At 39.3% G+C, this 18,668-nt stretch overlaps 1 protein-coding gene across 2 annotated transcripts in view; it reads right to left on the bottom strand.

The window, feature by feature from the left end:
* The window catches only part of Neil3 (nei like DNA glycosylase 3), a 44,439-nt gene extending 26,819 nt beyond the window's left edge, over positions 1-17,620 (bottom strand). For both annotated transcript variants that reach the window (XM_050147303.1, XM_050147305.1), the window contains exons 1-2: positions 17,374-17,620; positions 4,821-4,945 (exon numbers count right to left, since the gene is read on the bottom strand). In XM_050147303.1, coding sequence (XP_050003260.1) covers positions 4,821-4,945; positions 17,374-17,529 — 281 coding nt within the window. In that variant the 5' untranslated portion in view covers positions 17,530-17,620. The remainder of the gene's footprint in view (positions 1-4,820; positions 4,946-17,373) is intronic.
* Between the last annotated feature and the right edge of the window lie 1,048 nt (positions 17,621-18,668).

Below are 18,668 nucleotides of genomic sequence, written 5' to 3'. Positions count from 1 at the left end.
TATATGAACTGCAAGAGATAAGTTATGACAAGGAAGTTGAGCTAACGTCACATATAGAAATTTAATACAGAGCTACCATATTATAGAGGAGACAATACTCAAACTATACATCATATGATACCAAATAAAACCACCAGTATCAGAAATGGATTACATCTTTTTGAATCACCGGGAAAACTGGTCCCATAGGCCCCCTCCTCCAAACATAACTGTTTATCACCAAACTTTACAGTAAGACCCTGTTGCTGTATCACTTAAGGCATAGAACATGGACAGAACCAGCTGGTAGTCAACTGGAGGCTTCATCCCTATTGGCTAGAGTTCTTAGTACGGGAAGCTTTAATGTACATTACTGGAGAATAAAAGTAATCATGACTCTCACCCAGCTATGTACCTTGTAAGCTACAAAAACAATCAGCGCGATAGATATGTTCTCTGGTGCAATAGTGGCAGAAATATTATGGGAGCAAACAGACACTTTTTCAAAACTGTATTTAAGTCCCACTCTATGAGACAGAACCCATACCTGACATTGTTAAAGAAGCCAAGAACCTGAGACTAAATAGGTCATGGACCCTAGATGAAACCTACTACTACTATTTTGCTCAATGAACATAGCAATAAAATGCCTCCTGAAGACATAATTTATACTCATACGTGAGTGTGTCATTCAGTCCTAATCATCTTCTTGTAGATGGTTATTAATACAGAGACCCACAATTAGACAACAGCAGAAATTAAGAGACTTTAGAGCCCTATAAGGGATGCCTTCATCACACCTTGGCTCAAGAGACCTATGTGAAGGAATGGCGGGGTCAGGAGGCAGGGAGCAGAAAGAAAGACTGTAAGAACCAGAAGTGGTGGATGACTTTCGTGTTTTCCATACACAACAGGGCAGGTGCACATACGAACGCACAGAGACTGTGAGAGCATGCAGAAGACCTGCACAAGCTCAAAGCAGACAAAATTTCAGCATCAAGAGGAGAAAGTCGTACCCCTAGCAAAGAAGCTATTCACAGTTGATAGTTTGTGGGAGAGGTCTTCAATGAAATATCACTGGACATACCAACCAGACTTCAGGGCAGGCCCCATGAGCAGGAATGGGTAGTCCAAATCAAATTCCATTTTTGTTTGTTTAAAGAGAAAAAGAATATGAAGTTTGCTGGGTAGAGAGGATGGGAGGATCTGGAAGGAGTTAGGGGAAGAGAATACCATAAAACTATATTGAAATTCTTAAAGAGCAAATGAAGACATTAAAAAACGAATAAAGCAAGATAACTCATTTATCATATTTAAACTTACTTTAAAAATCTGTGTTATTAATTAAAATGGATGCCTGGATCCATTAAAGAACATGGTGATCTCAGAAATACAGATGAGGTCAATTATTTCTCAATAACTTTGCAAAGAAATTTACTAGAAAAAAGGTAATTGCCAAAATAAAACTGTCAGGATAATTGTATAAAAACAGGGGAAAATATTATAAATAACCTCAAATGCTCACATGGACACACTCCATAGTCACATACATGTGTTGCAAACACACACATGCATACACACTTACAAAGAAGTATAATCCAAGGGTTGGAGAGATGGCTCAGCTTTTAAGAGGACCTGGGTTCAACTCCCAGCATATGGTAACTCACAGTCATCTATAACTTCCATCCCAGGGAACTTGAATGTCCTCTACTGTTCACACAGGGTATGCACACACATGGTAAGCATACATGCATGCAGGAAGAACATCTATATGTGTGTGAACATGAGTATTTATGATTCTGACATATATGGTTTAATTTAGAATTCTTATCATACTTAAATTTTATCCTTCATGTTTTGTGATGGAATACAAAAAATTATCTGAAGATGTAACTCTTTTATAACTAGTTTGAAGATCCCACAAAGTCAGATTAGTAAACTAAGAAGAACAGTTACATTATCTAATGTATATCAATGGAAGGCTCATAGCACTTAAACTACAAAACTTATTATGAAAGTCCAATGGCAAAAATCTATCAAATATTATAAATACACTTTCTAGTCTCTGAATAGGTTTACAAATCACAGTCAGTAAGAGTCAAATAAATCAGAAATTAGAAGTGCTTAGAAATGGAACAGTTGCATCCATTTTAATGGTTCAAGTTAGTCTGTATGGTATATCTGACTAATTGGATAGGCACAATGATGCACGTCCATGCTGTGCTAGCCACATATGCATCTAAAGTAGATAAAATTAGAATTGGTGGGGGGGCTTATTATATGTTTTGTATTTCTTAGTTTGTGGTCATATTAGTTGCATTTAAAGCAAATTTATATTAGGGTGATGTGGGATGTCCTTCTGAATATGTGTTGCTTTATTGGTTGATAAATAAAGCTGTTTTGGCCAATGGCTTAGCAGAGTAAAGTCAGGTGGATGGCTTAGCAGAGGAAAGTCAGGTGGATGGCTTAGCAGATGAAAGTCAGGTGGGAATTCCAAGCAGAGATAGAGGAGGAAAGAAGGCAAAGTCAGAGAGACACCATATAGTTGCCACCGAAAGAGACAGATGCCAGAATCTTATAGTATATTCTACTTTTATAAACAAATGAATCCCCGAAGATTCATAATTTCCCTGTGAATGAACATGCATTCTGACTAAAATTCAAAGGGAATTTTGACTATGCCAACCTTGGTGTTTGGAGAACTGAAGGAAATCTAAGCATGTTACCTGCTGTATACTCTCTGAGACACAGACAAGCACTGTGGTTAGAAAGGTGTTGTATGGAGAGTTCTTTGTTCCTCCCGGTCATCCGACTAGCTTACACCCGAAATAACCACACAGAATTTGTATTAATTAAATTACTGCTTGGCCCATTATCTCTAGCCTCTTATTGGCTAACTCTCACATCTTGATTTAACCCATTTCTAATAATCTGTATGTCACCACGAGGTCGTGGCTTACTGGGAAAGATTCACCATGTCTAACTTGGCAACTCGATGGCGGCTTTCTTACTCTGCTTTCTTCCTCCCAGAATTCAGTTCTGTCTTCTCTGCCTATGTAAGGTCTGCCCTATCAGGCCAAGCAGTTTCTTTATTAATTAACCAATAAAAAGCAACACACAAACAGAAGGACCTCCTACACCAGAAAAGAAGTCAAAACTGAAGACTACACTTCTATCTATGATGCAGAGACCTGCCGTTCCACACAAGTGCTGTCTCTTTTGTTGGGGCCATTTTATTCCTTAAGAAGCGTGGGTTAGGAGTGCATGTAAAAAAAAAATTAAAGACATATTGTAATATGGGATGCAGTTGATTTTTGATTGCTAAGTTCAGATTCCAACATCTACCAGCGACCTTGAATTGTTACATAGAACAGTCATTAGGGCCGCAGGAAATTCAATGCAAGCAAGCCAGTGAATTTTTCTTCCCATCCATGTTTTGAGAGAGGTACTCTCCAGGGATGCTACTCATTCACGTAGCTTGAAGATGTGAGTGCCCTTGTTTAGAACTTCATGGAACACTTCCTGACAGCTCTTCACTGAGAAATGATTTCCTCCTTATCAGTCTGGTGGGGAACATCTGATAAAAAGCCTCCCTTTCCTCCCACTAAAATAAATCTCCACCTAAAACCAAGAATCAATAACATATCAATGTTTTCGACTATCATCCATGGATCCCCTTGCATATGGCCCTGTCCAGAGCTGAGTGTTTTCAATCACATCAATCTACTGAAGTAATAATGGAACTGGCAATATATCATTACTGCATGAACCAGCAGACATATGCTGATGTTATCAATTCCAGACTAAGGAAAGCCATGATGTGACAATGTTGCCCAAGGACAGAAGCTGCTGACAACTAAGAGAACATCTCACAGGGGAAGCAATTACAGAAACATGAAGTACTCCAACTATGCAGTAGATGAGACGCAATAAATAACAATCAGAAAGCCATGTCTCTTGGCCTCCCTGAGTGTTATTCACCTTCTGTTAGAAGCATGGGATCCAGGAACAGCTCTTTTGCTTTTCAGCTTTTCAGGTCGTAGCTAATCAATGTCTAAACACTGAAGGGGGAAAAGAGAGAGAGAGAGAGAGAGAGAGAGAGAGAGAGGGAGGGAGGGAGGGAGGGAGGGAGGGAGGGAGAGAGAGAGAGAGAGAGAGAGAGAGAGAGAGAGAGAGAGAGAGAATTCCAGGAAACAAATCCATAGTCACAGTTTGTCAAACCTGAGGCTGACCTCTAAAGCCTCACTATAATATGACAGACTTGCCAACTTACAAGCCTGTCTCATTTACCTGCAAGCCAAATAGGTGGTCATGAGAGTCTAATTGTCAGCAAGTCTATTAAGGCCTTCTTTGCTAATATACTATCCATACATTCCCACAAGAACTTCAGTCTGTCTGTGGGAAAGTTTATGAATTCTTTCAGTTCCAAAATGTCCTTCAAAGCTTAGGAGAAAGAAGACAGGAAAAAAAATCAAACAATGCACTTAAACCAAACTAGAGTCTGTCACAAATACAAAGTAATCCATGTCACCAAACGTAACTAACATGAAAATCAAAACAGAGGCTTGGCTCTGGTGTACTAGAGAAGCCCACCTAGCCCATCCATGTTTTCTTCCTAAGAAAAGACAAATTACTAAACTCTAAGTAATGATGACATCACAACACATTCTACTTGCGCTTTTTTCTTTCCATGATAGAATCTCAGCCTCTCTTACTGGAGCTCTCTTAAATCTGGACCACTTTCTACAGGACTAAGTGTAAAACCTGGCAAGCTGCAAGCAAGGGCTTCCCCATACATTCACAGACAGAGCATCATAATGTATCGTAGAGGTTTGTCTTACCGTAAGGCTATTGGGCCAAAGTACATAAACAGCTCCTTCCCCAAGGTTTCCACACCACTGTAAACATGTCCATTAAACAGTCTCAAGAATTTCCAGCCAGAATCCTGAGTATTCATTGTGGCAGCCTAGTAGAAAATACATACATATGTAACACACACACATGCAAACTCTAAATACAATTATAACGCAATTCTGAAATCCACTCCTATTATCCCATGACCAGGTTCATTCCTAAAAGAAAAGCAACCTCTGTGAAGCCAAATAATGGAATCATCTATACACTTGTATTTTGTCCAATTACTATGCAGTGACTCGAAAAGACAACAGCCAATTTTTTAATTGAAAAATAAAAGTCAGTGTAAATAATTAAGATGACCTTTTCCCAAGACCATAGGGTGTATGTGTGCGTTTGTGTGTGTGCGCGTGTGCATGCACAAGAAATTATAGTGAAGTTATGAGACTGTTGTAGAACTAACAAAGTTTTTTGCTTTCAAAACTATATACAATCATGATCCTTGAAGGGGTATTCCAACTGGACTGCTAAAAGTAATGAATAAAATATGAAAATGTAGATTTTTAACTGTACTGGTGAACTTTTAGGAAAATATAGTTAAGTCAAAAATCCACACCAAAAATCTAAACAAAGATCCACGTGGAGAGAACCAGTAAAACCCTGAGCTAGCCTTTAGCATAAGGATCCTTAAGAGAGCTATTGAATGAGACTTCCCCTTCCCATGGTCTGTGGATGTTACAAATTAAAGCCTGGCATCCAGAGTGGGAGATCTAATACATGATATGTCCCACCATATGTCAACCATAATGTCAACCCAAAGAAAAGGAAATTCACTTTCCCATCAGCCTTCCAAAACCAAACAATTTAGTTAGGATTACAATTCATGTAATTGTGAACATAAACTAATGCAACGCATAAACACTAAATATAGGTTCCTTCATGGGGGAAGATAAAGAATAGGATTTAGCTTAGATATTGGTAACGTTTGTTTTCTTAGGCTCAGCAGTGTGTTACTAGTGTTCCTCATATCATACTTTATTATCTAGGTATTTTTCAGAGGCATCATTTAGTGAACACACAAAATTTAATAAAACTATTAAACATATACTCATAACTCAGTCCAATTCTAGAGGAACCTATGCTTTTTCTCTGGTCTCTACAGCATTGGGAATAGATGCCGTGCACATACATAATGCAAGTAAGATACTCATACATATAAAATAAAAATAAATGCATCTTTACATAAGATAAGATAGGCACAAATGATAACCACATATTTTTAAAGGATTTTAAAAATTACTTTTAGTGTGTTTTAATGTGTGTGGAGAGGTGCAGGTTAAGGACAGACAAAGTTGTTGATCCCTTAGAGCTAGAATTACATGCATTTATGAGGCACCCAGTGTAGATACTGGGAACCAGTAAGAGCAGCAAGGTCTCTGTAAGAGCAGCAAGTGCTCTTTGCTGTGAGAACTTCTCTTTAGCCCCAATCTATACACAACATTTTTTGAAATTCTATTTATGTTCATCTATGTGAATTTAGACTCGTGTGTTTCAGAGTTGCATACATACATACCCACTGGGGTCAGAAGAGGGCCTTGGGTCTCCCTCTCCTCAGTCTGTCTTTTACCATATGAGATCCTGTTTTCTCAGGGAGGCAGAAATTTAGCAAACCCCAGTGACTGTCCTGTCTTTAAACCCTCACAGCTGAATTTCAGGCACTTAGTGGGATGCTCAGTTTGTGAGGTGGATGCTGAGGCCTGGCCCTCATGATTCTGCACCAAATGCTCTAAACAGCTGAGGTATTAGTTATAGGCTCAGAACAACTGGTAAACACATACAAATAATGGTTAAAACTATAAAAGCTTTCTAGTTCTGAAAAGAAAAAAAAATAAACAGGAAAAACATGTGAGATTCTGGCATCAGAATTACCGGTCCAGATGTTACCATGTCCTTAGAACTTCGTCTTCTGAATTCTCTTTTCTTCCACAAATGAACTCAAAGACCTCTGTATGATTAACCAGTTCTAACAAGACAGGCTAGAGTACTCAGGGAGGGGAAAACACGCATTCCAATCTGCTTTGTTTTTGTAAATGAATATGTGACTGCCCTGGATTGACTGACAGCAAGAGTCTTGCTTTTCTGTCTCCTGCAGTCTCTAAGCCACTTATACACACTTCAAGCCAGGGATAGACTGCAACAGCAGATTTCAAGGTAGGTTTCCATGGCAACCAATTATTATGTACAATGGCCTTTAAACTAGCAAGGACACTTTTAAGATGATGGAATACAGAGCAGACATAGATCTTTTATGAGTAACTTTTGTCTAAGTAAGGGTAGGTCACACTTTGGGGATCCGAGATTTAAAAGTCTTACTGTCATTTTAAATTTGCACTTACACATTAATGCCTCAGAACCTTGTTTCTTCGCCATTCCAATGACAACTGTCTCTTCTTCTGCCCTGTAAATTCTTCATTCGTATCTGGTTTTAGCCATACATACTCTCTGAGATGTTCTACTCAGGCTTCCAGCAGAGAGCCAGTGATCAATTGTATCCCGTTTAACACCACACACACACATGCACGCACACACACTTGGGCCTACCATGTTTCCCAGGTTCTTGGTTCAAAGGGAAATAGCTCATTTGGCCCGATGTGTTTACAAGTTAAAGAACAAACTCACATCTACCCAACATCCGGTCAATGACATATGCTTTTTTTCAGCTGCCACATTGATGTTTTTCCCCTTAGAGTCCTACACCACGTCCCTTCCCTACATGAGAGCTCATATGTTTAGATGGTTCTTTCCACCCACTTATTCCCTGCCCAGATGTATTTCTTTCTTTCCTTCACCCAGTTCTGACTTCACCATGCTTTATAATGGCTCTTGGCAAGGACTCGGGGGCTGTCACAATACGCATAAAGTAGTAAATGAGTTTTAATTGTTTCATGTGAAGCTGCCTCAAATTGCTAAATTAACAGCTTTGACAAGAACTTACATCACTCACGTAAAAACTGTAGATGCCCAACCGCTATGACAGTTCATGCTACTCTCTTCGCTTTGTCTACAGCTGACATCCAAAGTGGCACATGACATCTCGAAAGACAACTCTTTCCATTTACACATGGCTGATTTGTGACTGTATAATTGGATTAGTTCATTTCAGAAAAGTGTGTTGACTTCCCTGTATATTTCAGACTGTGTTCTAGAAGGTGGGCAGGTATCAATAAGTAGAACAAACTAAATTCCTCCATCATTGTGGCATTCATCCTCTCATGGGGAAAGGACAGGGAGAGGCGTATGAGAATGGTTTCTTAGGATATTTGAAAAAAAGAAATAGAGATGAAGAAATCAAGTTGCCAGGAGGGTGCAGCCCGCTGCAATTTTAAATAATTTCAAAGGGGAACTGGCACTTGCCCAAGTTGTAAAGGATGTAAGGGAGTGAGCCATGGCTTTGGTAAAAGGAGTAAGAGTGCAATGTCTCTCCTGTGTCACAGACCAGGGTGGCTACTGCAGAGAGAACTAGCGGGATAAGATGAGTGAGATTTGACATATACAAGGAATCTGATTGTGTGGTCCAAGGTCCAATTCGTGGAGTGGCTTTTTCGTCTTCATGGAGTGAAGCAAAAATATGGTCTATATTAGGATTTGAAATGAAATCAGTGGCTGCTGGATTTGGCTGAAGGAGTTGAAGGTTAGAATCTGAATAGTCCTTGAGACAACCGCAAAGATCCAGCTAAGGAGCACAAGGATCTGGATCAGTGAGGTCCAGCGTCCTGAAAATGGCCAAATTCTTAAACATGTTTTGAAAGTCAAACAAAGTTATTTGCAAATGAACTGAATGAAGAGCAGGAGAGATGGAGAGCTGGGATGATTAGTTTGGGGCATGAACCATAAGAAAGACGTCACAGAGAGACCTGAGGAAAATATACAGGACAGAAAAGGTGGGTTTGGTGGGAGACGTGTGAAAGTTGAGGTGTCTGGTGCTGTGGAGGCTCATGTCTTTAATCCAAGCACGTGGGAGGCAGAGATATACACGTGGAAAAATGCTTCAAGGAAGAGGACGTGTCAGCGGCTGCTGGCAAGCCAAGTAAGACAAAGTCTGAGCTTGGCCCCTGGACTCAGCCATATAGGAGTAATTCATAGAAAGAGATTTAGAGGTGTGAGAACAGGAAACACCCGATGAGCACAAGGCCTGTGATATAGAGACGAGGAATCGCAGCAGTGAGGCAGAATGAATGCACAAAGGCGGGAGATGAGAGGAAGTGGAGAAAAGCAAATTGTGTTCGTTTTGAGATGATCTGCGCTTGTGTATCAATGGGAAAGAATCAGGCGCAGAAAGCAACCACACAACACAGCACCTGCTGCACCATCCTTAGGAAGCAAGAAGAGAAGGCTAAAGCACACGCAATGTGCTGGTCTTGATGGAGACATAGAATTTAATATCAGGACAGAGGACAGACAACACAGGTATAAAGGGGAGTTGGTATGGAGTCATACCTGTGGTATTTATCTACAGATTGATAAGTTTTCTGAATAAATCAGGAAACTAAGAGGAATATAGTCCCCCAGGGACCTGGATCCTCAAACACTGTGTGTAGCACGTAAGAACATTAGTCCATCTTATCATTCTCAGGTTGAAGCCAATGTCCAAACACAAATGGCATCACCAGGTCCATCCTCTCATTTGAAATCTGTCAAAAGACATCTATGAAAAAAAAATGGTCTTGAAATCGCATTTGATAGCACAAAACTAGGCACACCTAGTTAGCCCAACTAAATCTCATTCATGAATGATCCTCATCTCACTGAAAGAAAATGCTCTTGATCGCTTACCTAGTTAATCCTGTGCTTACCTACATCATAACTCTCCTGGTATTTTTTAATCATATAAATCCAAAAACCTGGCCTATATATGACAGATATTTTGTACTCTATAAGGACAACTGTCCCACTGTCAGAACACTGAAGTTGAATTGAGGAGCAAATGTACCAGTATTTATTGTTATAACTGGAGAACTGAAATATTTATAAGTAAAATTCACATCTAATTTTTGGTACCTTTCAAAGATAAACCACTATACTCAGACATATGTCTCAGAAGCATCCTATAGAAAAGAAAAGAAAACAGAAAATATGAGTTTTAATAGAATTCTAAACTTTTGGCTATTGAAACACCCAGGGCTACAATACCTGCTAGGGAGAGATCTAAAACATCTTCTAGATTTTTCTCAAGTAATTTCTAACCATATCTTTACTGAGTATATAGGACATACAAGGTGGAGAATATGGTTCCATGTACAGTCTATGAAGAGCACCTAAAACCACACTTGGGTTGATTTCACAAATTTTTTTGTCCTATATACCCATACACATACATATAAACACACCCACACACATATAGTGTAATCAATCAAGGCAGCAAGGGTGGTCATAAGCATTCATTAGTGCATCTACTGCTAACTATCAGAAACTGTACAGAGATCTAAATGTGAAAATTTTAAGTATCATAAAACAAAACCTTCATGGATTGTCCTTCAAACCTTTATGATTCCGGGACCACTTGCTTATTAACAACTCAGAGGAGACCATATGCCCTTGCAAATCAATTCCGTTGTGCCTAGGAGGAGGAATCCAAAAATATAAAGGCCAATATGCTTAAAATGCATGAGACCATTATATATCTTCACACAGCTGTCAGTGAAAAGTGAAATACGTTGTCGTGGCTGAGAGAGCCTCAGAGAGTCTCAAACAAGATTCTTAAAGGTGTAAAATGAGTCTCACTTGCCCTACTGGTATTTTTGCCTATTCTTCATAGCTAAAAAACAATATACATTATGACATCAAGGAAAAATTGGAAATAGTTACAAAATTAAACATATTGAAAAAATGTTTATGGCCCAATGAATGTCAAAAGTATAATGTAGGTGGTAGCAGAAGGGCAGGCAGAGGAATAAACAGAGATGAGAAAAATACTTATTTATGGAAAAACAGTGACCTGAAATGATCAAATGACTTCAGCATGGCAGAAATTCATCCAGCCACAGATACTGTGCGACCTTAGCTTGAATGTTTTATAGAACTGGCTCTTTTTGTTTTGTTAACTAATGAGATATTTAGGAATTAAAGGGAAACATTGAATAATTCCATATATATATTCCATAAACCTCTCTGGCTCCCACATTTCCCTGTTGCCAACCTGGGAAACTGAATAATCGTGAGGCTTTCTGCTGGCCACGCTTAGCAGATTGTTTGCGTCTCTACTGCCATGGTCCTTATTACACTGAACTATTATGTGGCTGTGACTTGTATTCCTCCCCTATCTATAGTAGTTTCCTGGGGACAGTGACTCTGTTTAGCTAATATCCCCAAGGGCTATCTACAGTGTCTGGGGATATTTGTAACATTCATAGAATTAAACAGACCCTTTGCCCCTTCCCTCCTAAAATCAGGACTGGATTTAAAATATAGGACTATGTCTCCACCACCATGCCTTTTTTATAATTACTATTACCAAAATTTCTTGACAAAAAAAAAATAAAATAAAGAGAAGAAAAAAAACATTCTGTTATTTTCTAATTATCTGCAGTGGAAGAAACACAACTCACAAGATTATCCAAGGCTACACGGAAGTTAAAGTTCTGAAACTACCCCTTCAAATTTCCCTTAGAGTAGAGAACTTTATCCTCCATGCCATCTCTTCCGATCAGATTGACTCATGTTTAGCCACCAAGAAGAACCCCATCCTGCCGTACCTCCCCCTGTTTCACAGATTCATTTGGCATTCAAACACGGCTTTAAAAAGTGTACTCCGATATTTCATCTTTGGAAAAAAAATGACACGTAAAGATCATTTTTTAAATTTGGGTTATCCATTATGCAGGTCCTTTGCCCAAGACATCTGATTCCCAAAGACACTGTCACTTTTAAAGAATCAACTCTATGGAACACTTGGGGCAAAATAAAATTTTCAACTCTACTTGACTGTCTCCCGCAAGCCCCTTCATATATTTTTCTCTGCTTCTTCTTCGGTACCATCTCATTTCATGAGTTTCTGCATAAAGACTGGGCAAGGCTCTTGCAATAAATCTAAGATATTTACAAGATATTCAGTTGTCCTGCTGTGGAATCTAAGGTCATCACCTCTTACTACAAGCTTCTGTTGCCCGGACAAATTCAAATATTAATTTCCAGAAAGCTATTATCTTTGCTATAACTACACACAATTGCCCAATACGTATTTGACTTTCTCATGTTGACCCTTATAATCCTGTTACTGTGTTATCTGAACATTTGATTCTTTTCCTTTCTTTGTCTGAAATAGAGATGAAAATCTCCTTTGCCACAATTTTAAGTATGATTGAGTAGGGTTCACCTTCCCATTTTCAAGTGGCTTAATAATATGAAATCTTCAAAGCAACATATATTTTCAGAGACAGCACATGATTTATTGTGCTGATTACCATTTATCTTGCCTATCCATGGGTGAACCAGGAAGATGAACTTTTCAGAGAAAAATGAGACTTTCCTAGACAAATGTTTTGACTCGCATTCAGTTGTATATTGTTGTCGCAGAGAATGTCCTATCCACCCTCGTAGTCGCAGTAATATACTTTTTAAAATTATAGGTCACTTATCTATCAATCTAAACACTCAAAAGCCCTAATTTCAAAATGATTCCCAAGATCTAAAATAATGTCTTTAGGTCCATAGATGAAAACGTGTTCTACATCCTTGAGAACTTTTGCCGAGGCTAAACACACTTTAGCCCACCTAATGATATCAATGGATCACACCCTCTTCACAAAAGAAGCAGTGTTCTCACATACTCTTCCATAAGTGGGTATGTTGGGAAAGCAGTGCTCCAGGAAAAAGAGGAGCAATCACAAAAATGTTTATTTTACTAACTACTAAAGCTAAGAGCTTTTAGATCCTCTGGTTTGCCCTTGATCAAATAGAGTCAGATGCGAGGACAAGCATCTCCAGATGGGGATGTAGCGAAAGTAAAGATGACCAGATGTTCTTTACAGCATCTGAAACAATGTTGGATCAAAGCTACAATGGCCATAGACAACTCGCCACTATCATCTATAGAATATATAGAATCTACGTCGTTACCCTTCCCTTCCTGAGTCTGTGAAATGCTGGGTGCTATAATAATGACCTCGAGCCTCCAGACAAGTCATTATCAGTATGCATTTAAAAGGCAAGAAGTATTTAATACATATCCTATAAAATATATAGGAAACCCTTTTGAATATTTGATTAGCATATCCTTTCAAATAAAAGGCAAGAAAAACATCTTTGTTTTTTTCTACTTTGAACGCGGGAAGACTTTTACTCTGGGGCATCTGTAATTTGATGTACTAATACCAAATGACACAGACAACTAAAGGTCCATATGGTCATAAGAAACTCCAGACAGACTCCTAAAAACATACTTAGCCTCTTTACAGTATTCAAAGCTTGGCTTTTCTCCATCCATGCAACTCATATTTAAATGCCTAGCCTGTTCATGAGGCTTTAAAGCATCACACAGATGATTCCATGCAGGTAACATATTAAAGACATGTATGACATTTTAAGAAATCATCAGAATAACCAGTGCATGTTTTTAATCGGTAAATACTTATGCACAGACAGTTTGATTCTCATGAAAGAAAGTTAACAACACATGCAGATCACACACTGATTTCACTAAAATACCATATCCACCCAACAATTAAAATTGGAGGATTGACGCTTCAAAGCTCATTAGCTGGACGTGTTCATTTACATTCCGATATTGTTTCTTACCATAAGGTCCCACAAGCTCCAGCAGAGTTTCATGCAATGTGCTTACACGGTTGCCTGAATTTAAGCTGACAAGACAGTGGGCCACAACTTAGAAGAATAATACAGCATGTGGATGACTGGCAGATGCCAAGATCTTCTACAGGGAGCGTTCTTCAAAATAAGAAGGGGTTGCCACAGCGGGAGGGGAATTAGTGGGTTTTCTATGGACTGTAACCAGAACAAAGAGAAATGCTATATGATAAACAGAGTAAGTGGTTCAGCCTGGCAGTAGCTCCAGAGGTAAGATGTTTTATGTTTGGTTTTTGGAATGATTATCTTAAGTTCGAATCTTTTATGCTAAATGACCACTTAATATTTCCTTAGCTCTCCTTTGTTATTTTTTTCATATTTATAGTACTGTAAAGAATACAGTATGCAATTATTTTTAAATGCTGCTTTGAGAAAACTAATCATTTCAAGCCAGCAGTGGGAACATTAAATAGCTTTAGTTACTTAGCATATATGCCGAAGAAACAGGGGGTCATCTGTTACAATAATGATCGTGCCAGAAGTTTGTGACAATGGTCCATATTTTAATGAAATTTAGTACAGATCCAACATCCTTCTCAAATGCAAAAGACTGTTGATATTTACAAAGGTTATTACTATGCTTTTATACATCAAAGGCCCAGAAAATGAAGCCACAAGGGAGTATTTAGAATTTTACTGAAAGCCACATAATTAATTTCATATTGATGTTCAATCCAATGTCAATAGAAGCAGATCCTTCATCCTAATGACAAGGCTCTATTCCAATAATTAGTTCTTCTTTCTATTAAGACATTATCAGTAATAGCTTTAAATGCAGGGCTATTTATTTGCGGACTATAGCTCAGTGAGTACTGTTGCCAAGGGACTCTAATCATTGCTCAACCATTAATAAAGCACTTATATTAGGTTATCAAGATGCACTCTTTGGTGCCATCTGAACACAGCAATGAAGAGAATTATCAGAGCAGGTAATTGACGGAGGTGAACAAAATTTAAATGGTGGAGGACACCGCCAAAACCCAAGGTCATACTTCTTCAGTTAATAAGAAATCACTCTCACATACAGGGCCTTAAGGTGTACCAATGCATTAACCACTCCATTACTGAATCTTTTATTACTGATCTGCTGTAACATGCATAAAAGTATTTGTCTTGAAGTCTGAAAAGAGAGCAAATCTTGGCCCAACACCTTACTACATGTGAGAGTGTTTAACTGAGTTCAGCTCACCTTAAGGCCCCATATTCCTTTTCTGTACCAACGGGTTTATCTTTATTGCGGTATTATTCTTTCTTATGCTTAGCTACGCCCCATGTTTTGTTGCAGTAAATCAAGATAAACCTAAAAGCAATTGTTAATACTATTTTGCCTAACTATCTATGAGATGATTATTTAAGACATAATCTTGATTTCTTGCAACAGGACTCTTCTTTGGTTTTATTTTCCCAGTAACTAGCGCAGGGTCCATCACAAAACGCTATTGTTGGATGATATAGAGCATGGTATCACTGAGGATGTTCATATCTGAAGCATTGCTAAGTCCTACAGTCTCTGCTTCTGAAATAGTGACTGGCTTTCTTCCCTTAATTTCTACCATCAACAGCTGAGCCCAAGCTCCTCCCCTGGACCATTGCAATGCCTACTTGAGACTTCTTCCATTTTTTTTTCTCTTCTTCATACAGGTTTCCATTCAAACTGTAAATAAATCTTAACTACAATGCAGGGTTTCTCATGATCCTAAGGAAGAATTGTCCCTAATGTGAAGCAGGTAAATGGTACAGCACCTAAGGCTGAAGATGTCAGTTTGGTTTGGTCCCTGGAACCCACACTAGGTAGAAAAAGAGCTAATCCTGCCAGCTGTCCCATCTTACGCTCTGACACACATGCAACCACATAAACAAGCAAACACAAAAAATAAAATTAAACTCAAAAAATACATATCCCACATGTGGTATATGGAGGTCTTTAAAATCTGCCTATCAGCTTTAATATAAAGCCATCTTCCTATCTCATCCTTGATGTGGGAGGTCCTTCTGTCTATGTATTGCTTTTTTTTTTGGTTAATGAATAAAGAAACTGGCTTGGGCAGATAGGGAAGAGTAGAGCTAGTGGGGAAATCTAAACTGAATGCTGGGAGAAAGAAGGCAGGGTCAGACAGAGAGAAGCCATGTAGTCCAGCCGGAGACAGATGACAGAACTTTACCGGGTAAGCCACAGCCTCATGGTGATACACAGATTAATAGACATGGGTTAAATTAAGATATATGAGTTAACCAGAAATATAATTAAGCTATTGGCCAAACAGTATCACAAATAATATGATTTCTGTGTGATTATTTTGGGGCTGAGTAGGTGGAAACAAACAAGCAGCCTCCTATTACATACCCTTTTGCACACATACACACACACAGCTTTTCTTTCCGGCCCTTGGATGATATTTTTCTGTATATTGGCCCACCTTCATTCCAAGAACTTTATATCTCCTATTCCCCCTTCATATATCAGCTATGTTGCCTCCCCAGGGGAGACTTCTCTTGTCTCCCAATGTCCTAACAGAGAACCACAGCCTTCCTCTGTGGTTCTACCCATTTGTAGATGTTAATTTGTAAATGTAAATTTTTATGATATCCTTTATTGAATGCATTTCCCCAACTCTAGTATAAAAGCAAACTTACTTTCACCTCCCTGTATTCTGGTACTTAAAGGGTATTCAAAATTTTGCTCAATGAGTGATCTTCATCAACATTAATATTTTGGAGGAACCATTAACATGGATCTCCATAGTACTCTGAAATAACTTTGAAAAACATGATAATTTTTTTTTAAAAAAAAAGTACAGAGCACTCGCTGACATATCAAGTCAAAATAAACAGAAGCACAACTGTTAGAAAGATCGAAAACATTTTTTTCTCAGCTTGAAAATATGTTTTCCTCATTTCTTTCAAGTTGGGAACATATGCCAATTTCATAGCAGAAAACTTCTTTCCTAGACCAAAGGTGATGAGAAGGGCTTTGCAAGAGAAATTGAAGCACAGCACAATATTGCAAGTATCCATGAAACACAATCAACCACACATCGAAAGGGCTTTAAAAGCATGATAGTTTAATCAGAATATTTTTTAGTATAGTTCTTAGTTCTTACTGAATGACGATCTAGCCATCTGCAGTGTACGCCTGAGTGGCAAGAAGCTGTGCTACAATTTACTTTTAAAAGACCTAAATTCACTTAAGGAAACCAGAAGTAGGTTTTACTGCCCCTTCATTAGATGGCAATATTCAACTGAGTGAGTATTTAGTGCTAAATTTTCCATGTGCAATTTTAGAATTATATATTACTTATCAACTGCGGGTTTTTAGGCAAGCAAAGGGGCTAGGATTTTATGTTAAAGGTTCAGTCTTACAATGTGAAGAAAGGCACCAGACGTTGCACAAATCCGATGATATTGTCAGTGAAAGTAGACGGTAAGCATCAGAAGACACCTTTTGAGGACTGACTTTCAGAAGTGGCCTTCCATGGATCTAGCACTGGCATTGTTAGTCAGCTTCTGGCTAGGACTCACTCACTCCCTTTCCAGGTAACGATAAATGTTGGGAAACACAGGTCCTAGCACACGGGGACCAGGGTAGATGCAGAGACCACGGGTCCCAGAAACAAGCTGTTTCTTCTGTCACTCCAACTTCCCGCTGCAGACTCCAAAAGGGACGGAGGACTGACTCACCTGGGGAGAGACCTCAGCTGGAGAGGCTCCGGGGAGCAACGCAGTGCCCACCAGGCTCTGCAGAGCTGGTCCCCGCACGCCGGTCACCGCTTGGCCTGGTCGCACTCGCGCCCGAATCTTCTCTCCATTCAGAGTACAGCCTGGCCCTTCCACCATCTCTGCAGACCGTCCTGAGCTCCTGATAATTACAGGGCCTGATTGAAAAACAACCAAGCAACTTCACTTCCTGGATCACAGACTGGACTGGGCGGCAGGAAAGTTCAAATCTCCCGCGCTTCCCGCCCCGCCTAGGGCACTAAACCACGCCCACAGGAAACCAAGCCCCGCCTATCGGCGTCCACGCCCCTCCCAGGAATGCCAACTCCGCCCAGAAACCTTGCTGGCCACAACACTTCCCGCCCTGCGGGTCACTCAAGTCCTTCAGTGCGAGGTGAAAGGAGTCCAAAGACCAAGCAAGGTTAATGAAAGAACGCGGGGAATTGGGATGAACACTTAGAAACTCTGATCCAGCTACTCAGCCCATGCACTTTTCCTAAACCAACCTCTAAAGCCGCCCTAAAATGCGAAGTTATTGAAGACAGTCTGGAGACCTATGCTTGATAAGCCTTATTCTAACCTGAGAGGCAGGACAAAAGCTGAGAAGCAGTTTTAGGAAACTAACAATATTGTCTGTATTAAAGAGTACGTCACTTTCAGATAACTAAGTATGCTGAGCCCAAAACCATACATCCATTTTGTTTTGACTTGTACTGAATGAATGTTAATTTGACCTTTTCCCCTTTTTATGAAAAAGGACTCTATAAATTTAAGGGGAATACACGATTTTTCAAACCACCCACAACGCTGAGCAAAAAACAAATCTGCACATATGATGGTAGTTGATCCACGAAGTCTGTAGGTTACAAAGAACTTTCTCCTTTTTGCACTGAAATATAGCACACCAAAACATCAGTTTGTGGTTTCATACAAGCCCAGCGCTGTACTGCAATTAAAGGGGAAACAGAAACGTGAAGGCTTGTGGTGGCTTTCTAGTGCGTACTGATGAGGAGCTGCACTGGTCTACATGGGACTCAGGACTGCCTCAACCATGGTTAACTCAAATTCAGTTCTGATCTCTGTGGATGGGGAGAAGTCTGAAACAGCCTTTTCACTTTTCACCTTTGTATTGTTTACTGTTAGCTAATGAATGACATCATTTCTTATTTAAAAATTTCTGTGAGTCATAAGTTGGCAAAGTCTAGCTGGATGGTTCTGCCTCCACAGTTCTCTAAAGGTTGCAAGGTAAGTTTGATTGA

This window comes from Alexandromys fortis, unplaced genomic scaffold, assembly GCF_014885135.2.
Source record: "Alexandromys fortis isolate MF-2015 unplaced genomic scaffold, M_Fortis_MF-2015_v1.1 scaffold_32, whole genome shotgun sequence".
NCBI classification, from domain to species: Eukaryota; Metazoa; Chordata; class Mammalia; order Rodentia; family Cricetidae; genus Alexandromys; species Alexandromys fortis.
The sequence above is the reverse complement of the archived record's forward strand: the minus strand, read 5'-3'. Positions and strand labels throughout refer to the sequence as shown.